This window comes from Dasypus novemcinctus, chromosome 2 (assembly GCF_030445035.2).
Source record: "Dasypus novemcinctus isolate mDasNov1 chromosome 2, mDasNov1.1.hap2, whole genome shotgun sequence".
Classification (NCBI taxonomy): domain Eukaryota; kingdom Metazoa; phylum Chordata; class Mammalia; order Cingulata; family Dasypodidae; genus Dasypus; species Dasypus novemcinctus.
In genome coordinates this window covers 178,686,170-178,709,372 of record NC_080674.1, presented here as the reverse complement: position 1 = coordinate 178,709,372, position 23,203 = coordinate 178,686,170, and the positions used below count along the sequence as shown (strand labels likewise).

At 42.9% G+C, this 23,203-nt stretch overlaps 1 protein-coding gene across 2 annotated transcripts in view; it reads right to left on the bottom strand.

Moving 5' to 3' along the window:
• The window catches only part of TENM2 (teneurin transmembrane protein 2), a 1,208,790-nt gene that overhangs the window by 171,071 nt on the left and 1,014,516 nt on the right, over nt 1-23,203 (bottom strand). For both annotated transcript variants that reach the window (XM_023591746.3, XM_058281907.2), the window contains one exon: nt 17,938-18,143. In XM_023591746.3, the coding sequence (XP_023447514.1) occupies nt 17,938-18,143 (206 nt within the window). The remainder of the gene's footprint in view (nt 1-17,937; nt 18,144-23,203) is intronic.

Below are 23,203 nucleotides of genomic sequence, written 5' to 3'. Positions count from 1 at the left end.
GGAGCTGGAAAAGAGCACAGGGGCCTGGACAGTGGAGCAGGGCTTGTCATTCCCCAGAAAGGAAAGCGTCAACAAGGAGGAGGCGTACAGCCCAGAGATGCTTCTAGAAGCCACGTGGATGTACACCTGCCAAAGAGGGCAAGGTTAAAGACAGACTCATTGCCCTACAGGAGGATGTTATTACTGGCCAGGACCCTAGGAAAGGGGGAAAAATAACTTTATTGTTATTTGTAATGTCTCCTTGCTGAGGGTCAAAGCGGACAGGAAAAGCAATCAAAGCTGACATTTCCCACTGACGGCCTGCCACCCCTCCGTCGCACCGGAGCCTCTCCGGCCTCCCACGTCTGATGTTGATTCTTCCTCAGATGGCAGGGCGTGCTCAGCAGTAGGTGGGATTGCAGGGCAGCAGCCTGTGTGAGAGGCCTGCTTGAAGCCACATTACCACAGGGTCTCTGGTCGCATCCAGAGACGGTGGAAATGACTTAGCCGCCGGGGGCCACTCGTGGGGGCCTGCTCCTCTCTTTCTGCCTCCAGCCAGGCCTATATGGCAAAGCGTGTCCAGCTGATTCCTCATGAAAGCTCAGCACCAGTTCCTTCCTCTCTTTCAAAGGGGACACGTGCCAAGGCACGGTTGTTGGATGACAGCACGTGGCCATGCCCGAACGGGAGCCGGCTCCACCTGCCTGTCTTTCCAGGACTCCCCATTCCGTGCTCTCCTTCAGTGTCTGAGTCACTTAATGAGATGTCGATTGGCCCGGCTGTCACCACTGATTGGGACACTTGCCTACCTGCCTTGGGGAGGAACGAGCCCCGTGACTTATGGCTAGGAAACCACATCTGTATTCCCAGCTCGTAACAGCTCATTATCCTAGGCACCACAGGTCAGAATCAAGCAGACTGAAGAGGAAGAGGAACACAACGCGGCTCCTTATTAAAATAAGGAGGTGGGAGAAGGAATCCACGCTGGTGGAGCTCTTTACCCAGGGCTTTGTCACATCCTCTTGCAGCAGTGGAAGAAGTGATCATGACAACTAAGAAGTCTCTTCTATTGGGGGACATCGGCTATGTGCTAGGCACAATGGTAAATGGTGATATGGGTTTTCTCTTTTCAGCCTTCCAGAAACCCTACTCTTAGCTCATTTTACAGGAGAAAGCAAAGGTTGCTAGACAGATAAGTGATGTGCCCAGGGACACTGGGCATGTTTAGTGGCCAAGGAAGGTCTTGAACTTTGACTGACATGACTCTGAACAACTATGGGAGGTTGCTTCAGGTTTTCTAAGAACCCAGACATAGCGGCCAGCATCTCTGAGTAGCTGGCCTAGAGAATTTCTTTCTTTCTTTTTTTTTATTAATACAGTTTTTATTTTTAAAAAGATATTTAGATTACATAATATGTTACATTGAAAAAATATAAGGGACTCCCATATGCCCCACTCCCCACATCTCCCACCCTTCCCCACATTAACAACATCCTTTATTAGCGTGGTACGTTCATTGCAATTGATGAACACATTTTGGAACACTGCCACTAATCACAGATTATAGTTTGCATTGTAGTTTACACTCTCTCCCGCTCAATTCTGTAGGTTATGGCTGGATATATAATGACCTGTATCTGTCTTTGCCATGTCACTTGAGACAATTCCAAGTCCTGAAATCATCCCTGTATTACACCTCTTTGTCCCTCTCCCTGACTTCACACCTCCGGTTGGCCTGGAGAATTTCTAGGCCACTAAGATGCTTCTGAGCAGATGAGAGGAAAGCAGAGCTCGGATTTGCTGAAAGACAGACTTGGGCAGCAGTTGGTCGCCTAAGAATAGAGACGTCTCACTGGAGGTAGATGACAAAAGGGTTCCAGGGGAGATCTGGAAAGCTTTGCTGGGAGCTGGCCACACCTGGCCTATAAGCTGCCCCTGCCCACCTCTCCACATTTCTCTCTCCATATTCCAACCATGTGGCAGTGCTCATTGTTCCTGCAACATGCCGAGCTCATTCAAGCTTCAGGGTCTGTTATGGGGTTGAATTGTGTTCCCCAAAATATTTGTGGTGGTCCTAATCCCAGGACCTCAGAGGGTGGCCTTATTGGAAACTGGGTCATTGCAGATGGACTTAGTTAAGAGGAGGTCATACTGGAGTAAGGTTGGGCTCTTAAGCCAATATGACTGGTCTCCTTACGAGAAGAGACACAGCATCCGCGTGAAGATGGAAGGCAGAGATTGAAGTGATGCGCCTACAAGCCAGGACCAAGGACTGCCGGCAAATACCAGATGCTAGAAGAAGCAAGGAAAGATTCTTTCCTAGAGCCTTTGGAGGAAGCTCTGCAGACACCTTGATTTTGGACTTCTGGCCTCCAAGACTATGAAGCCATACATTTCTGTTGCTTTAAGTCACCCAGTTTATGGGACTTTGTTATAGCAGCCCGAGGAAACGAAGATAGGGCCTCTGCATCAGGGCTCCCCTCTGCTGGGTTTCTCCTCCTGCAGATCTTCCTACACTCCCTGCCTGTCAATCCCACCTCTGCCAAAATGCCACAACCTCAGAAAGGGCTTCCCTGACCACCTGCCCTAAAGCAGCCTCTATCTCATCTCCTTGTTTCCATCCTTGGCAAACACGCAGCACTCTTAAAACGAATGCTTGTCCTTTTGGATATGAGCTCATTAAGAATTGAGGACTTGTCCATTTTATTCAGCAGGCTATGTGCAGTGCCTGGCATGTAGTGGGTTCTCAGTAAGGCTCTTGACAGAGTGAATGTAAAAGATTTAGGTCCAGAGGAAATAACGCCTGGAGCGAAATCTATATGGACAAGGTGGAGTTTTGGTGATACAACTACTTAAAGGATAGAACTTCTCTGGGAAATGATTTTAGGAAATTTCAGTAAACAAAATAGAGTTTCTCCACATATATGTCATAGAGTTTGCTAGCTGCACAGAGGCACTGTTGTGATTCAAATGCATTAATTTATTTAATGCTCATAATAACTCTACACAGTACAAATCCTTGTCCCCATTATGTAGATGAGGAAACTGAGGTTTGGTTACATAATTTGGCCAAGTATTGATATGTGGTAGAGCTGCAATTCATTCTAAAGTAGCAAGCTCCAGTTAACACACCCTTACCCTCCTGCATTATAAGCTGCTCCACTTGCCTAACTGGAACCAGTGCAGGGGGTTGGGCAAATTCTCTTAACTGGGAAGAAATCAAGGCCTTTCTTCATCCCTGTCCTTGGGAAGGAAAAGCTATGTTATAGGTCAAGGACGGGAGAGCCTTTGCAGACACAGAGGGCTTCAGCAGCAGCCTGCGGCGGTTTTAGCAGGAGAAATAGAAGGCTTGTAAATGGCATCAGACTTGGGTCAACCCCCTTGGTTTCTTTTGTTGGATCCCATTTCTTTGACCCAGCACCTCTCTTTCCTCTTGCAATGCTGGAGTGGAAAGAGGAAGACTGGGGTGTTTGTTGATCGGGGGTACCCTGCACCTGCATAGTGAGATAGAACAATTTCAAAATTTTCCTCTGACAGAGGAAGCATTTTATTCATGCTAAAAACAGGAAGGGGAGCTAGAGGGAGGTAAAGGGAGGGGGGGGGGGAGCAGCAAGATGTCAGGGGGCATCGACCACAGTGTGGTCTCTCTCTGTGACTTCCCACACTCACCAAAAAAAAAAATTAGAGAAATTGTGAAGATGCTTGATTTGACCAAACTCCTTGCGGAAACCAGCAAAGAGACTGAGCACCATGCCCTGGACATCACAGGGCAGGAAAGTGATGGTCAAGGGCTGCAAGAGGAGCAAGCCCCCAGGAAGTCACAAAAATCAAGGGTGGGGCAGCCCCAGCTGCCACCTGGTTTCACTTAGAAGTCCTAAAGGCCTCTAGATTGAGGTTCCTAGAAAAGAAAGATGTGAAGCAAGACTCGAAGTCTGCTTCTTTCTCAGACCTTCTGCTATAAGGGGAGCATGGACAAAATGATATCTTTTCATTCATTCAACAAATACTGTGTACCTATGATGCCCCTGGCATTTCCTGGCCCTGGGGATACAGCAGTGGGTCATATGGACAGGATGATGCCCTCCTGCGGTTGCCATTAACATGGGGAATATAATGTCAGGGAGTGACGGGCGTTACAGGGAGAAACTAGAGCAAGCCATAAGCAACTCACAGGTTTACCCACAGGTAAATGGATAGATTATAGTATATTCATGCAGTGGGAAAGCTACTCACTAATAAAAGGAATGAGCCATGATCCACAGGGCAACACAGGTGAAATCTCACCGACACGCTGAGAGAGAACACCAGATACAAAAGAGCACGAGTCCATTCATACGAAGCTCTAGGAAAGACGGATCTAATCTACAGTGACAAAAAGATCAGTGGTTGCCTGGGGACAGAGGGTGTTGGCATTTGGCACAGAGCAGATTTTGGTGGTTGGAAATGGTTAATGTCATAATTGTGGTGGTATTAACTCAGCTCTACACATTTTTCAGCTTTGGGGGAATCAAATGGTACTCTTAATAAAATCTGTGCATTGGATTGTTGGTAAACTCTATGTAAATAAAATGGATTTAAGGAAAATAAAGCAGGGTGAGGGGATGGAATGTAAAGGGGTATCCTGTTTTAGACTTGGTTGTCAGGAAAGGGCACTCTGAGGCCATGGTGTTGGGGCAGAGGCCGGAGAAAAGGAAGGGGAGGAGCCATGTGGATAACTGGGGAAGGAACATTCCAGAAGGAGGGGATGGTCAGAGCAAAAGCTCCGAGACAGTCTAAGCGTGGCATGACTGAGGGGGAGCAAGAGAGCCATGTGGGGGAGTGTGTCAGCCAGGGAGGGGATGCTGGACAACCGCACTGAGAGCGAGCCTGGAGGCCGTCTGGCGAGTGAGAGACAGGCTCTGCCCTCACAGAGCTGACGTTCTGGAGCAACCTCAGAATTTCCTTTTAGCAGGATGGATTTTCAGAGACGGAATGCTTTGATGTACGAATATAGAAGATGCGACCAGAGCCGTCTGCATGGTAATAAGAGGGCCTCTTGCCTGGTGTCGGCCAAGCCTGGCTCCTGTGAGGGCCCTCCTGGGCTGGCAGTGGCGAGGATGGTTGCTGGTTGAAGATAAGCAGATTATGGTCTCTGGCCAAGTTTTTCTCCCTCCCCTCTTTTCTGACAAGCCTAAAATTGTGTTTTTCAAGTTTCAAAGCAGTATGTTTTGAAAGTCTCTGGTATGTCAGTGGTGGATAAGAAGGATGAAAAATGAATGGAAAGGGATACATCATCACCAGAGCACTAAATTATCACTGCTGCTGCTAAGGTGTCGCACATCCCGGCACACCTCCTTCCTCTCAGAGTTGTTTTAGCTGTCTCAAGAGCAACACAGATAAACCACAAGCAAACTAAATTTGCTGGTCTGGGGGAAGTGGGACAACACATTACGGGCTTTCTTGGGAGCTCTTGGTGGGACACTGCATCAGGGCTCATTAGCCCCACCAGGGCAAGGCCAGGTCTGCCTTGCCCACTGCCGCAGCCCCTTCACATTTGGCACATAGTAGGGATGCTCAGTAAATGCAGTTGAATACAACATAATGGCCTGACTCGGGGAGAATGATGTATCCATCGGAAGCCAGGGTCTCCTTGCGGGAACGTTAACCTCCTCAAGCAAAATTTTCTATAATCTGAGAGCAGAGAGAAATGGTTGAAAACCATAAGTCCTGATCTCCTATTTTCAACAACACGTTCTTCAAAGTTATAAGCAATGGCAACTCATAGCTGTAAACTCCAGCAACTCAACAAAGGGTCACGGCCACAAATACTTTCATAGGGGCTGCCTCCTTTGGCCCCTCCTGGTCTGTAAGAGCCAGTTCTAAAAGGAAAACTGGTTCCTCCTTGGTGAGTGATGGATAAAGAAACACACAGTTTCTTATAAGAAGACAATACTTACATGAAGCTGTGACAAAGCCCACAGGACAAGGAGTATCATTAGTGCCCTTCGCTTGGAAAGATCTTTCCCTCTCTTTCCTTTCTCTATGTCTGCTTACGACATACTCCAAGAGTCAGCTTGGAGAGCATCTTCTTTAGGAAGCCACCCTATCCTTCCCAGGTTAGGACTGGTGGCCTACTTCTATGCTGCTAAAGCGCCTTTAGTAAGAATAATAGCTAATGTTAGTCCAGTGAGTTATGGCCAGCAAGGGGTGGGAACAAGCAGCAAAATGATACAAGGCATTAGCTCCAAGAAACATAAAATAGTACTGTCCTGGCAGGATGAATGCAACCCATCCTTCTCTTGCCCCATAGAGAGCTGTGCTTGGGCTGAGCATGGCTGGATCCACTATGAGCGGTGTTCCCAGAGAGGTACCCCAATCCCTGTCACCTTGCAAATTTATGAAAGGACTGGCAAGAGACAGGAATCCCTTGACTGAATTGCAAGGCCCTGAGTTTTGCAATCTGGATGCAATCTTGACGTTGACTAGTTAAAACTCACTTTGCACTGGTTTCAGCCCGAGGCCTTGACATTCTCTCTGTAGGGCCCGCTTGTTGCTAGGCTACCTGAGAATGAGCTGTAAGGATTGTAGAGCAGTTATACCGACTGATTTATCTCCATAGGGTACTTCCTATTTGTGAGGCATTCTCTCATTTATTCTCACAACAACCTGATGAGGTATCGTCCCCATTTTATGAACGAGAAAACTGAATCTAGAGAGCCTCACCCAAGCACGCTCCGCTGCTACGTAGCAGAACATGCAAATCCAGATCAGGCTGATTTTCCGGAGTGTCAGTTCTCATTGTCCGCCTTATACCGCATCTCAAAGCCCTCCGTACGTGATGCTGCCACGTTGCTCTACTTGTTGGGTCCCCACCTCCTTCACGGAAAAACGGTGCCTGTCAGCTCTGTACCCCCAATTACAGACATACAGGAATGGATTGCTTTTATATTTCATTGTCCCATAAGGTCATGCCTGTATCATGCTGCCCTTGACTCAAACCAAGAGGAGGGTGGAAGGTATCGCTCTGAAGACCAAGTGAGCCATACAAAGAGGAGGTCGAGGCCAGCCGAACACACCAACATTCCAAGGTGTAGTCTCTACCCCAAGGTCAGAAGGAGGGATGCCTGACCTCTTTGTGCCTTGCCATTCCCATCTGATCGTCTTTAGCCATCAGTTAATCAAAAATGTCACATTTTGATTCTTACCCTCCTGGGATCAATAGGAGGGTCTCCCGTGGGCTGGCTGTGAAAATAAATATGTCACGGAGGAGAGGGCACAAACTCGGAATGGGCCCCGTCATAACTTCCCAAGTACTGAAAAGGAACGGAATCCCAGGCACTGGCCAGCTTGCCTCAGAGCATAACCCAAAACTTTCACTAGCTTTCTCTGTGACCTTGGGCAAGCCAGTCTCAGTTCCCTTATCCTCAGCATAAGGAAAATATAGGTACCTACCTCTAGGGTCACTGAAAACGGAGCCCGGTTCACTGCTAAGTAAATGAAGGCTACCCTCATGGTTATTACTTTTATTAAGCTTGGCATTCCGTAAAGCCTTTGGGAATCCATCATAAAGAAATTATTAAAGAAACACATATACATATATTTGTAAGAATATTTATTTTGTAGGATGAGTCATAATGTTGAAAAAGTAGGGTTGGTTAAAACACTTCTATACAATGGAATATTTTTGAGGCATATAAAATGAGTTTATGGAAGAATTTCAGATTAGTAAATATGTTCCCTATTTATTATTAAACAAAAGAATCAGGGTAAATCAGTATGTATAATATAATCCTTTATTTGTAAAAATGATTACCAAATGCGAACAGAAAATTGTCTGGAAAATATACTAAAAATGGTAATTTTTCTATTTTTCTTATCACCAACAAATACTACTTTTATAATGAGAAAAAAACAAATAAAAATTATCTTTAAAAAAAGCAATTGAAATTTTGTTTTGGCTTTTGGGGCTTGCGTTATGGAGACTTTGAATATCATGATAATAGCAGTTTATATCGTTGCTGTGTGCCAGGCACGATTCTAGGTGCTTTTCAAAGACTATCTAATTTACATCTCACAACATTTTCTCCATGCTATAGATAAGCTAACTGAGGCACAGAGAGGCTGAGTGACTTGCCCAAGATTAGACAGCATAGAAGTGCTAGAGGTTGGAACTCAAGGCCAGGCAGTCTGGCTTGGTCCATACTCTTCACACATGGTCATCTGTGCCTGAAACAGTTGCTTTAAGGGCTTCACAAAATGTTTATTTCAACTTCATTTTTAAAAGGTATAGTTATATATATTTGAAAAGTATAATTAAACCTTCCACCCTGATGATATGTACAGTAGAATTTAGTTATTTGGGAACATTCAGTATTAGTAAAAGGCCAGTTAAAATGAATGCACTTAACAAATGGAAAAAATATTTGGTTAGGACCTTATCTTGAAAAAGAAAACTCCAGTTATGAGGAAGTTTATTTTACCTGATATTTAGGGAAATTCAGGTTATATTTGCAACTATGCTTTCATTATTAGAATGAACAATATCATTTTTTCCATATACCTACAAAAATGTGATAACAAATATTTCATTGAATCTAACCTCCAATGATTACAAATCACACCCTGTTTCTAGAGATGTCAAAAGATAAGCACTATGTGCATCTCAGAATCGAGGAAATATGTGAAAACAGCACAACATCTCTTTCATTTGACCTGTGCAACACAATCAAAACAGGCATTTTTGCAAAAACTATCAGATGTCTTTGTCAAATTTCCCAGGCCCTCTCTTTATGTTATTATAATCATCCTCTCTGAAGTTCCTGCCTCGTCACCTTCCTTGCTAATTTTCTCAGCCCACAGAGTTTAACAGTGCCACCTCAGCAAGATGCACATTTACCAGGGCTTTCCTCTGACACTTTCTAGCAGCTCTCCAGCACCGCTTTGATTGACTTAATGAAAGCCTACTGTGGGCATGAGTAATCATTTCACTCCATAAATAGTAGGATTCACATTCTGTTGAGGGATGCTCCTGGCAATGACGGACCAAAGGAAAGAACGAAGAGGGGGCTGTCTGGGATGTCCAGATTATGCCAGCTTTGTGAATTTAAGATTGATCACTCAGTCCTTTCTTATGTAAAATGGGGATGACAGCAATGGGCCTACTTCAATGGGGTTGCTGTGAGACTAAAATAAAATATTTCACGTGAAAGTGTTCGTCCTTGGCATGCTGAAAGTGGAGAGGGATCTGTGAGTGGGTAACATTTTTTATTTTACTTTTTAAAATTTTGAATTGTGGTAAAATATATATAATATAAAATTCATAATTTGAACTATTTTAAGGGTACAAATTCAGTGGCATTAATTACATTTGCAAAGTGGTACAACCACTCCCCATTCCTTATTACCGAAATTTTTCATCACCCCATATAGAAAGTCTATATCCTCAAGCAAAAACTAACTCTCCATTCCAATTTCCTCCCCATGAACACTTTTATAAGTGTTTATGTGATAAAAGTGATGAGATGATTAATGCATATTTTTTGCTTTGTAACAACTTTTGGTTCCCTACAGAACAACCTTAGCAAGAAGGGCTTAAATGAACATTTTGGAGTGAATAATTTTTGTGAAGATCTTGAAACAAAGCTTTTCCTGACATCTTTGAACAAAGGTTTGAACTTCTGTAACTGTCATTTATTAGGAAGCTTACAGATCTGCACTGGGCCTTCTTTGAATCCAGGCCGATATGTGTCTGCTCACATAAAGTGATACAAGCAGCTGCACTGGTGGACTGTGTTCAACCCAATGCCAGACAGAGCAGTGGAACATCTGTTGGGCATATTTTTGTGCCAAGAAGTGAAACCAGTGGTACAATACCAAATGAATTCATCACATGTCCCATCGTGGTGATTTATTTTTTAAAGAGAGTTCCAAAGCTTATTTCAAGTTTTGGGTGCAACTTCCGTAGTTTTATACCTAAGGCAAGGGAAGCGAGTGATTGTTAGATACTTTTTTAACAATTCAACCTTGAAACAATTGTTTCCTTTGGCTCCTCTTTTAAACTCTAAGAATATCCAGAGACTGTAAGGGAAAGGATTAAAGAAAATACTGTTGCAATTTGCAACTACTTTTATATCTATATATCCATTATGATTCTTCTCAGAACTGTGCAAAGCAAAGTATATAAACACATGGAAACAAACTGAATCTTGAGAGTGATATAAGATGACAGTCATCATCTATATCCTCCCAATACTTTTTAATCTCATACTCAACCTCCTCACAGATTCACTATTCAGGGAGGGGTAGGGGAGGAAGAAGGAAATGTTACAAAATAAGAAAAGTGTAATGACTTTTGTAATAAGCATCCATATTTCAACCACTCAAAGGAATAAATGTTAACATTTTGTCACATTTGTTTCATCTGTGCATGCACATATGTTAGTGTGTATGTGAGGGGCAGACTTGCCTTTCCCTTTGATGTTTTATTGTGGACAAAACCAAGCACTTTTTTAAAAAAACCATTTATCATTCATTCATTCATTCTTCCTTTCCCCTCCCTTGTCCTGCTCTTTTTGCTGTCTGTGCCCATTTGCTGTGTGATCTTCTGCATCTGTTTCTCTTTTTATTCTTTTCTTCTTGTCTTTCTCCTCTAGGATTCACCAGTATTTAATCCTGGGGAACTCTGATGGGGAGAGAGGTTCCCTGTCAACTGCGCCACCTCATTTCCTAGTCTCTGCTGCCTTTCACCTTGATTCTCCCCTTCGTCTCTCTTTTGTTGCATCATCATCTTGCTGTGTGACTCACTTGTGTGGGCACTGGCTCACTGCGCAGGCACTCGGCTTGCTGCACGGGCATTTGGCTTGCCGCGTGGGCACTCACATGGGCACTCGGCTCACTGTGCAGGCACTGGCTCGCTGCGCAGGCACGCAGGCACGTAGGCACGCTTTCTCTTCTTCTTTTTCACCAGAAGGCCCCACGGATCGAATCTGGGTCCTCCCATATGGTAGGCAGAGGCCTTATCACTTGAGCCACATCTGTTTCTCAAAACCAAGCACTTTTTAAAGCCTAATTCCTCATCCCATTTCCCTCCCCTATTCCTACAGGCAATTACCCTCAGGAGTTTACCACCCCACCCTTCCTTTCCCACCTCTCAACACCTACATATATATCTACAGATATATTAACATACATATAGAGGGATTAACATAATAATCAATGTGGATTTGAGCTATAAACTGTATTTATGCTAATAAAACTGTCACATCTTGGGGGTCTACCTGAGATTTTACTTGAAGGGAAGGATCCATTTCTTAGAAAATTTGCAAACCCCAGGACCATAGTACCTCTCACATTCTATTCAGTTAATTATGTGGTTTCGTTGCTGGCCCCTCTTACTCATCCCTGTTTCCCTCTTACTGTCTTTTTTTCCCCGAGTCCCATGAACTCAGTCATTGCCCTTCTAGAAAAAGGTTTGCAACGTCTTCCCCATGTCCCTCCTCAACATCAGGTCTCTTGTAAAACTCAAGTATACCCCTGAGATTTCTCCTTATCTCTGCTTGGTGACTGCATAGGAGAGAAACCATGGATACATAGTTGCCACAAGAAAACAATAAGGGGTCTCCCGAGAAGTTCCTTTCAATCACATACAGAAGAAACCAAGAGGCTTCTGGTTTCACAAACTCTTTCTTAGAATCTCAAGGTCTTTGGGAAAGGAAAGATCTGAAAAAAAAAAGATGTCTCCTTCCAGAATGAAATCAACTATCCTATTAGGTGCTTCGGCAAATCATGAGGTGCTGTACAAATTGGCAGCCAAAAAAAAAACAAAAACAAAAACACTGACATTTCCTCTGCATTTAAGCTTGCAGAGTGCAAAGGGTTGCAAAGCTCCAAGAAAAGGGTGAGGCCCGGGAAGAGAGATTCTGACTGGTTGATGGACTCTGGGAGGAAAGGTGACAGGGGCACCCCTATAGCCCAGGAATTCAGATCGTCTTCAGCCAGCCCATCCTCTAAGTGAAAATATGTCCAGGCTTACTTACTCAGGCACAAGGGAAGGGAACAAGGAAAGAGAGTTCATTTTCAAATAAGGCTTTGAATTAGAAAGGGATAAGCCCAAGCTGGCAAAAGCTAACACCGCTAATGGCCATCTATAAATTTGTTTTAAAAAATGTCATTAGGGGAATTCTGCTGATGAGGACAAATAGGAATGTTTGCTCAGCTCATTGTATCTTGGGCCACACATGCCTGATTTGCCATATTTGCATTTGTTTGGTATGATCACGGGGCAATTTGTGGTCTCTCATTTCCCTTCTATTGTTTAATGCCTTTAATGGGTGGATAGTTTTGCTGCCCATCCCACTGACACATCTCAGGATAAAGCATTGGGGGTTGACAGCATCTGTCCTCTCTTACCTGCCATCGAACCCCCAATGTCTGCCTCTAATCAGTTCTCCTGAGCTGTAAGCCCACCCTATGCTTCCAAGCTTCCTCTGAAATTCACAGGGCTCAAGGCTCCATCAGGCTGAGTGATGAAATAGGCATTTTTCATATTTGCTAAACAGGATTGTGGAGAAGGTGAAGTCCCGGCAGGGCTCCCAAGCGGTAACTGCATCTTGTTGTCTCAGGTTAATCATGTACCTAATTTGCCGATTATTGACTTGCTCTCGCAGAGGATTTTCCTTAGCTTGACGTATCAGGAGCAATCAGTGATGAACTGTCAAGCAAACTTGCTCACTGCCTTAACCACCCAAGATCCTGACTTGCAACAACAGCCTCTGAGATTTCTTTTGATGCCAAGCACTGGAGCCAGGTCAGATTATTTTTTTCAGTCTGATCTGTTTCCTTTCTAGAACCGGGGCTGAACAAATCTGACACAGTTTGTAGGATTTCAAATATTTGGCAAGATGCACTAGGCTTCTGTACACACACCATCCCCCAAAGAATTCAAGAGTTGGTGGGTTAAGAAGGGCTTAGATCTACTACTTTGGTCCCCTAGTCTCAGTCTTAAAAAATGCAAGGCAGTGTGTCAAATATGCTGCACTTAAAAGAAAATATAATATGTACCTTTCAAACTGACAAAGATTTAAAAATGATAATACCCAGTTTATGTAAGGGTTCAAGTAAATAAAATATACACTTACACGCTGCAGCCAGTCGGTAGGAGTGTAATTTCAGGAGGACAGGTTGGCAATACATAAAATCCTTATGGGTTTATTTTCATGAAAAGGACTAAGGATGCACAGAAAGCCTCGTCACAAGGACAGGTATCACATTTTATGTGTGAGTCATTCAGGCTGTTCCTTGATATTTCTGGTGCTTCTCTTTCCAGGGACATCAGAGGGATGTACTTCCTGCCTCACTGACGTCAGACCATTGCCTTGGTCAACTGAGGACAGCCTGAAATGACAGGCGTCACTTCCAAGCAGAAGTCTTTAGGATTTGGTGCACGTCCCTGCTGCAGGGACGACAGATGTTCCTGAGAGTGGAGAATCCGTAGGTGTGAGCTCGAGTGGGACTGACATCGAGCAAAGTCCTTGTTAGCCCAAGATGTCCATGTGAAGCAGCGTTTCCCAACCTTGCCACTTCTGACCTCTGGGCTGGATAATTCTTTGTCGTGGGGCCTGTCCTGTGCATGTTGAGCAATAGCCATGGCCTCTGCTGACTAGGAGCCAGGAGCACCCTCCCTCCCAGCTGTGACAACGGAACAGATCTCCAGACATGGCCCATGTCCCTGGTTGGGAGTGGGGGTCCGATGGGGCAAAACCGCTCCCGGATAAGAACCACTGATGTGTTGTGGCCAAGTAAAAACCTTTGTATTTTAAGCCACTAAGATACTGAAGTAGTTTTTTAATTTTTGTTTTTGTTTTTTTAAATGACAGCTGAGATAGTTTCTTAAAGTAAAAGTAATACATAAACATCTAGAAAAAGGGGGTTGCCTAAAATTATGGATGCTTTTAATTTTTTCCATTTGCCTTTGTTTTTAAAATTTTCTGCAATGAAAATATAAAGTGGTGAAGGAAAAAATTAACCACCTGTTTTTATTTTCAAAAGCTATAGTTACATAATTGCTTATCTATATTTGCTAGGGCCACCCACCTGAACTTCTAAGTGCAATGAAACACTTGTATATAATAACATTTATTATTTCGTGCTCTAGTTTACAAAGGGCTTTCCCATTCCCACATTTTTTTTTTTTTTTGTTCTTGTTTAATTACAGCAAAACGGTGAGGTAAGTAACATATGCAGACAAGGAAAGGGGGGCTAAGACTGGTTAAGGGCCGTGCTCTAGTTCGTGTGTTTAAGACAAGGCAGGGTCTGCATTCTAGAATCCTCTCTTCAGGTCCATGCCTTCCCTACTGTCATATTTGCCAAAGGGCTGCCAATGCAAAGTACCAGGAATGTGTTGGCTTTTATAAAGGGGATTTATTTGGGGTAAAAGCTTATAGTTCCAAGGCTATGAACGATCCAATTCAAGGCACCATCAGAAATTCTTTCTCACCAAAATGAGCTACTCTTGATCCTGGTGTCCTGCCATGTGCCGACCAGGCATATGGCAGGGCTCACCTCCTCAGCCTTAAGCTGCTCCATGAGCCCAGCTCCAGGGGCCTCTTTCTGTGACTCTGTGCTCTGCTGGTTCCAGACTCAGCCACGACCTCTCAGCCTCTTGGGACTTCTCTGCTTTCTTGCAGTCCTCTCTCTCACATGGCAGGATCAATAGGGCAGCTTCTTTTCTCTGTCTCTTTCTCTGTGTTTCTGCTTATATAAGGCCCAGCAAGAGGGCAGAGACTCAACCTGAGTCACACCTTACTGCATAGTATAATCAAAAGCAATCTGATAAAATGATCTTTATAAGGTGAATCTAATGCAATCAAGGGTACCACACCCACAGGAACAGATTAGTTTAAGAACATACTCTTTTTGGGGGGATTTACCAAATTCAAGCTGTCACACCCACTCTGCCACATTGTCTCTATCTCTTTTAAAAATCCAGTTTCAAAAAGTCAACCAGGACAGGCTGTGATTCTTGGGAAATTTAAGCAGGTAAAAAAAGGATTCTCCTCTGTATTTAATATCCCTGGACAAGGATACTAAACCTTGTAGACTCTTGGTCAGAGCACGATACTCAATAAAATTTAAGCATAGCCATTTCATGCAACACAGCCAATAGAATTTCATATTCGTCCCCTTCGCCATCTCTTTCTCTCTCTCCAGCTCAAATGAGTCACCTTGGCTAGTCTGCCAATCCCCACAGAACTTATGTTCTTTGATAGGATATGCCAATAGAAATGAGAAATGCTATAATGGTTTGCAACGTGAGTTAGTCACCAATCCCTGCAAGGAACTAAGCACCATCTCCTGGAGGAAATGTAGCTCGTCAAATGGACATGAATGTATGTAATGACAGTGAATGAATGTGAGAATGTGGAAAGAGTCTTTTTTTTTTTAATTTAAGGAGTGCCCCTATATCATACTGGTCGTGTGCACGTTTAAGCATTTGCACAGTGCCTCACTTACTTAACCCCCCTCCCTACCCCAGCACACACTGAACTCCCAAAGTAACAGCTGGACTGAAACACCTGCTCACATCAGCCCATGCCTATTCATTTCCCTTCCCTTCAAATATGTGTTGGGGCTGTCTCTGGGGTAGAGATATTTTGAGAGGACAATCACTAGAACAATCATAGGCTTGGCAGGAGATGGACAGGGCAGTGTCGTCACAAAAGGAGAAGAGACATTGTTTTTGAGGGTTTGAGTCTTGAATGTCAGAACAGTAGGGAGACTGAGTAGTGTTTGTTTCTGCTCCCTGTCCACTACCACAGTTACAGTGTGATAGTTACCTACTTGACTTTCCACGATTATTGGCTTTTCCACAATTCTAGTTGCTCAGGGCATGCAAAGCAAGGGGGATAACCGTGCTTCAGAACAAAGTGGGAAAGAAGCCTTTTCCCTAGCAAAGCTCTTTGCATCCAACTGGCTGAGAAGAAAGTTATCTCAGCTGTGCCCAGAGGCATGTTCAGATTTAACCGAATAAAGCCAATAAGCAGATTTCACCCCTGGAAACGCTCCATTATGCGCCAGTAGAATCAGTGGAGCCTGAAGGTCAAGGAGACCACCTAACAATTTGCATAACTTCCCAGAGCAGCACCCTGCCGTCTGCCCAGAAGCTACAGAAATGCCTCGGAGACGCCTTTCAGCTGAATTCCTCTTTCTCTTGATGAGAATCTCGTTGAGGAGCAGATGTGATTTCTATACCAGGAGTTCTGCTTGGTCAGGGGTTGTGTTAACTCATCTCTGGATAATCACTGCCTTGTCCAATAAATATTTTTCCAGATGGATGGATGGAGGATTCATTGATTACCACTTCAGGTATTGGTCCCTATAGCATAGGTTGTGTATGGTAATAAAATCCTATACAGTTCGCCCTCCTCAAAAAAGAAATAGTTCTTTTAGTACTTATATAGATCATTTCAGGCTGTGAAGATGGGACTGCAAATAAGTTTCATCTTGAGAGCCAAAACTGGTCGATTGGTAGTGGCTGCCTTGAGAGTCCTGTTGGAGGTATTTGCGCACTGGGCGCAGCGAGAAAAACAGGCTGCCATTGATTAGCAATGTCTGCCAGGAGCCCAGGAGCTAAAGACAAAGAAAAGGTGGCCTGACTGCCTTGCATTTGCCAATGTTTTTAAAGTTTTAAATTGTTTCAATTGCATTTTCTAGATGAATATCTTTTTAAATACATTTTAGAGTCGGCATTGACTTGACACAATGGACAGTAAGGGTGTTTCCCTCCACTTAGGTATTTCCTCATGAACTTCTTTATATACTTGCTTGATTTGAAGGCAAGTGAGGAGAGAAAACCCCACTTGGCTTGTATCAGAATATACAATTTTTTTTTTTTTTTGGGCAAGAAAACCAAGCCAGGTAGGTAGGTGTTAATTCACCCCCAGACGGCATATATAACAAAACCTCTACCAGGACAAATTAAAGAAGACATGAGAGGAAAAATAATGAAATCCCTAATGCAATACAATCCTTTCATTCCCCGAGACTGTGAATAAACTGGTGCCAAAGACTTCCCAAGATGCCTAGCACGGGGAAGAACAGAGAAACCACAGGAAAACAGCTGCTGAATTTTAGTTTAAGTTATATCAGGTTTTCATATACAGTGACAGGTCTCCTGGTGATATTTCAACAAATTAAGCCAATTACCTGAACACCTAAACAGAAACAGAATGTGCCCAAGGATTAACCTCCAGACCCAGCAAAGCTAACTATCGGATAAGGATGCGACTTTTTTCTTTTTAATATATGTTGTGTAACCATCACAGGTTTCTAATTCCAGAGCATTTCCACCCCCCCCCCAAAACCCTTAATACCTAATAGCAATTAGTTCAAATTCTCCATTCCCCCCATTCCCTAGCAACCAAGAATCTATTTCTGCTCTATGAATTTGCCTATTCTGGGCATTTGGAAAAAAATGGAGTCATACAATATGTGGTCTGGCTTCTTTAACTTCTTTTAGAGTTCATCCATGCCATAGGAGCTCTTCATTCCTTTTTATGGCCAAATAATAGTCCATTGTATTCCAATATACCATCCTGTGTTTCTCCATAATCATTTGATAGACATTTGCGTTGTTTCCACTTTTCAGCTATTATGAACAATGTTGTTAAGAACATTCATGTACAAGTTTTGCGAGAACATACGTTTTCAATTCTTTTGGGGATATACCTAGAAGCAGAATTGTTAGGTCATATGATAATTCTATGTTGAAGCCTTTGTGGAACCGTCAAACGATTTCCACAGCAGCAGCACCGTTTTACATTCCCACCAGCAAGGTATGAGGGTCCCGATTTCACCACATCCCTACCAACACCGGTTATGGTCTGTCTTTTTGATTACAGCCATTCTCATGGGTGCGAAGAGTTTCTCACTGTGGGGATGTTCACTTTTTTAAAAGCTCAGTTATATCAAGCATGGTTGTACCTGGGCATGAGATGGTGGAAGTCCCCTTCTTATGTAAACACCAAACAGAGCATCCTTCCCAAGGGAGATGTTGAACTTGAGGAACTGGGGCTGACTGATGTGAATCTGCGATCTCCAAAACACCCCGGGTGGGACTTCTTGGGTCACCCTCCGACCGACTTCTGCTTCGCCACTGTCTATGCTGCTGTTTTTCCATGACCAGGGCACTGGGAACAGGAGCAGACATCAAGTCAGTGACTTTTGTGTACATTTCTGTTTCATTACATGCCACGATTTTTTAAAAAAATGAAGATTAAATGTATGGCAAGTTTCTCTTCAAGTCACAGCTTAAAACATTTAGGTTTTAAATAACAAAGCTATAAACTCATATCCCAGGGCATCTGAAATCTTGGCACGATGCTTTTTAAAAATTCCGCTATTGCTCTTTACTGATCAAATATAATAAGAGCCGAGAGTCTGATAAATCCATGTAAAGCTTCCAACCACCCCAAATGTGACTGGGATGTAAAAATTATCAGCAGGGGAGGGGAGGGTGATATTAATTTGGCACCAACTTTAATTCTTACGGACTTTAATTATTCTTTCTAGCCACAAACAAGTCCAATATACTCTGACATTTACATAAATTAAAATAATAAAACAACACTGAACAAAAATCAGTCCAGAGGAAAACAACTCAATAGAAAAATGGAAATTGATCTCAGGCTGACCTGATAATGGAGTGACCTCTTTCTTGAATTAAAGGGAGGGGCTCAAGAACCATGGACGAAACACACACCTCTCTGACTGAAATTAATGCATCTGTGATTACAGTATTTGAAATTTCTCATATTGAAAATATCAGTTGTCCACATTCAACATCCTTCAGAACTATAATAATTGGAGTTCTTGAAATACCTATTTTTAAAGTGCATTTCTAAATAACAGTGAGCCAGGCAGTGCCTCCCATACTTTCAAGGGTGGTTTCCTTTGCAAGCACAGAATTAAGGGTAATCCAGGAGCTACTAACAGTCACACAAGAAAAGCAAGCTAATTGATCTCTCTGCGCCTCGTTTTCCTCATCTCTAAAATGGGAATGAAACCTACTTGAAGATAAGTTTTATAAATTTATAAACCTTCAAATGCATTCTGAACTTGGTAAGAAATATAAAAGCATCCCTTATCCATTCTCCTATCTTGAGAACACCTAAACTACCTGCAACCAAATACAGAAAGAAGTTAGGTCTTTTCCTCTTCACTTCTGGGGTAACTGACCACTTTGGTGGCCCCAGATCTGAAAACTTTTTCAGCCCATTGGACAAAGAATGAGAAAGAGAAACAATCTCTTGCGTTCTGCAATGGAGGCACTCTTCTGAAAGAAGTTTATCCATATCTGGCCACCACACATTGTAAAGCATTTGTACGATCAGGAGAAATTATAAAATTGGTGAAGGCAGGCATGAAGATTACTGAACTTGGGAAGCAGGAGACCTGTTCTGCTACTACCTAGCTACTGAACCAAGGCAAGCCTCATAAGCTCTCAGTTTCCCCATCTGTAAAATAGAGGGCTGACATTTTTCCATCTCTGAAGGTCTCACATACCTAAATTATTAAAAAAAAAACAAAAACCACAGGGTGACTTGAGAATATGAAGTTTTTCTTTTTCCCTCTTTTTCTTCAACAAGTGAGATGATGATTCCTTTTACTCGTGGATCAAATCAGAAGTCAATACGAGCTCAAAATAAAGCAGGAGAAAGACTGGTTTGGACCTTAAGAAGAACCCCTTGACCTCTAGGATAATAAAACCAGGGAATGGGCCCCTGAGGGAGGCTTGGAAGCCTCCATCCTGCAATATCCTCAAGAAGAAAAATAAACTGAAAGTCCTGAGTAGTTCAGCTCTTCAAATGGGAACTAAATTTCTCCCCTCAAACATTCTACACTTTTGCATGTTGGGTAGAGTTTCTATGAACACGAATACTTATCTGCAGTGGGAGGAACTTAGCATAGTGTTTAAGAACAGAGACTCTGTAGAGACCATCTTGGTTCAAATTTGACCTGATTAACCAAATTAACGCTTTGTGTCTCGGTTTATCTGTAAAGTTGGGAAGCTATCATTATTTATTTCATCGGGTTGTTATGAGGATTTAATGAGCTGCTCTATGCAGAGCTTTCAGAATAGTTTATGGGATAAAATAAGTACTAAGGAAAAATTGGCTCTCATTATTATTGTCTGTATGGCTTTACAGACTAAATACGGTATCTTTTCAGGGGTTTTGCTGAAATAATAGCCTGTCCAAGGGGAAACACTTGCTATTGCAAATTGATCAGGAGCTCGGATTAATATAAATTGGAAACTAACTTTCAAATTTCATAATGTTGCTTTTGAACGAACAAACAGACTCATCAGTGGAAGGGATAGATGGAAAAAAAACCCAATAAGGAAGGAATGTAATAAAAAGGACCTCTGAGAAAGAACAGTTTGGGGCCTCTAACAGAGACAGGAAGTAATCTCAGCAAGCAAAGTGTGGCAACAAGTTAAATAAATGCACTAAAAAAAATAATAACGTTAAAGGAATTCTTTATCTTTGAGGTTAATAAGATGGGCTTTCCTGCACTTCGGTTGGGATTTCAGGAGTTGTTGGGTTAAAGACAGCAGGAAATCAGCGTCCCCGGACCCCCTAATCTACTGTCAAAACCTCCACAGATTTTGATAATGTCAAGCCAGAGGTGGATGAGCAAGGGAGCTGGTGTCCTCAGAGAAGTTGCTCTGGAGGAATCCTGACAAGAAGCCTCAGGGTTGTTGTGTTTGATTGTTTGTTGAGGTACTGGGACCAGAGATTGAACCCAGGACCTCGTGTGTGGGAGGTCGCACTCAACCACTGAGTCACGTCGGCTCCCTTGAGTTGTTTTTTTTTGGTTTATTTGCTCATTGTTTTTGTTTCTCTGTAGGAGGCACCAGGAACCAAACCTGTGACCTCCCATGTGGGAGGTGGGTGCTCAACTGCTTAAGCCACATCTACTCCTAGTTTGTTTGCTTTTTTAATAGTAGTGGAACCCTCCCCTTCTTTTGCTAGTCCCCGACTTCAGGACAGTGACCTCAGTAAGTCCACGGCTAACATCTGTGAGTATGAGTTAGTTTAGAATGTTTGAGCAGCTGCACCTCCCTCTCCTTCAAATAATCTCCCTGCACAGCTCATCCACTAAACAAGGTACTACAGCTGGGTAACGAAGTGCAGGTATTAGAGTCAGGCAGAACGGGGTTCAGATCCTGACTCTGCTTCTTCCTTGCTGTGTAAACTCTAGTAATTTGCTTAACCTCTCTTGGCCTTCATTTCTTTTCTATAAAATGGGAACAACAGTAACTACTTCACAGGGTAGAAGTATACAAAGAAGGGCTTAGCATACCGCTTGGCACAAAGCAATAACAAATAAATGCTAGCTATCTATGACAAATGAAATCGAAGAAAAATACACTTTGAGGAAAGTAGCTTTCTTTTCAGAATATAGGATTTTCAAAAAAATATTGTGAGTATATGTGATGTAAGTATAGTTGTATATATGTATACGTGTCTGCAGAGAGAGAGAGGAAGGCAGCAGGGGTACCATTCAAATTATTCTGGAATAGACTCATCCATGGCAATAAGTCCCAAACTGGGAATCAGGGACTGGTTGCATCATTGATTTTTGGTGAAACCTTCTAGAAGTCAGAATGGCCCCTCACCTGCTTCATTGATTAGCACTCATCCAGGTCAAAATCACTTTCCCACTGAAGCTCTGTTCCTTGTACCCCACCCTACCAGTACCCTAGAACAAATAGTTTGTTTTTCTCTGCTGCCATAGCATTTACACTTAATGCTACTGCAGCACCTTTGCCAAGCACTATAATTGATTTTGCCTGTCTCCCTAAGCCTCTCACTAGATACTGTGCTTCCTGAGGTCAGCTGGAGCTGCAGATCCATCTCTGGGTTCCCTATGCTTTGTGCCTGTCAACTTGTGGTGGCTCTAGAAATTCTTCTTTAAGTAGATCAAGCTATACCTGCCCTTTCAAGGGGGTGTTTTAACAAAAGCCCTGTAACACCTGGGAAAACGGGAACCGTAAGGAAAATTTACATCGAAAAGCTGCATACTAACTGAACTTTAAAAATTTTTAATAAAATTACCCTTTGAAATCTCTGCTGGGACTTTAAAGGAAATATCCTTGTAAATCCTTTTGAAAAGTCATGAGTAAACTCTTCATTTATTCATTTTTTTTTTTTTTTGGTGTGTAAAATCATAAACAAGGAGAGGTAGAGTATAGAATCAAAGGTCAAAGGTTTTACTCTTGATGCTTAATACCCTTGAACCTTTCAGGGAAGGGACAGAGGTGAAAACGAACTATTCTCTTGATGAACTCCCACTGCTGCTACTGAGTAGCTGGTAATTTGGGGCCCGTCTAGTACTCAAGGTCTTATTATCCTTATTTTTGTAAGAGTGGTTTGAACCAAAGATAGATTACATGGCATCCCTTCTATGCTATGAAGAATGTGTGAGTGTGTGAATGTGTGTTGGGGGTGTTGTTGGTAGGAGGGAGGTTATCAGAAAACCTTATATTGGTTGAGATACAGACAACTTCACTTTTAACAAACTCGTTTCATCTGCCATAAGAGATCTGTACTAGTGGCTGCTTTCAAACTAAATTCTTTGGGTATGCAACTGAATATGCCTTTACAAAGAGGGATTTTCACTCCTTTCCCATACGTGTGTGTGTATTTCATTTAGAAATAATTTCAGAGTTACAGAAAATTTTCAGAAAATGATGCAAAATTCCTGTATACCCTCCACCCAGATTTCCAAAATATTATGTCCATTTGCTTTATCGTTCCCTATTTTTTTCCTGAAATATTTGAGAGCAAATTATAGACATATGTTCTTTCACCTTTCCACACATAGTAGTGTTCTCTTAAAAACAAGTACATTATCTTGCATGACCATAGTACAGCTATCAAGAACAGGAAGTTAGGTTGATTCAATGATATATTTAATCTACAGACATCAAATTTGCCAATTGTCCCACTTACACCCTTCATTGCAAAAAATTCTAATGCATGTTTTCTTTAGAGAGTTAAAAAATCTTTAAAATGAGCATAGGGAAGCAGATTTGGCTCAACTGATAGAGCATCTGCCTACCACATGGGAGGTCCAAGGTTCAAACCCTGGGCCTCCTGATCTGTGTGGAGCTGGCCCCCACGCAGTGCTGATGCATACAAGAAGTGCTGTGCCATGCAGGGGTGTCCCCCGCGTAGGGGAG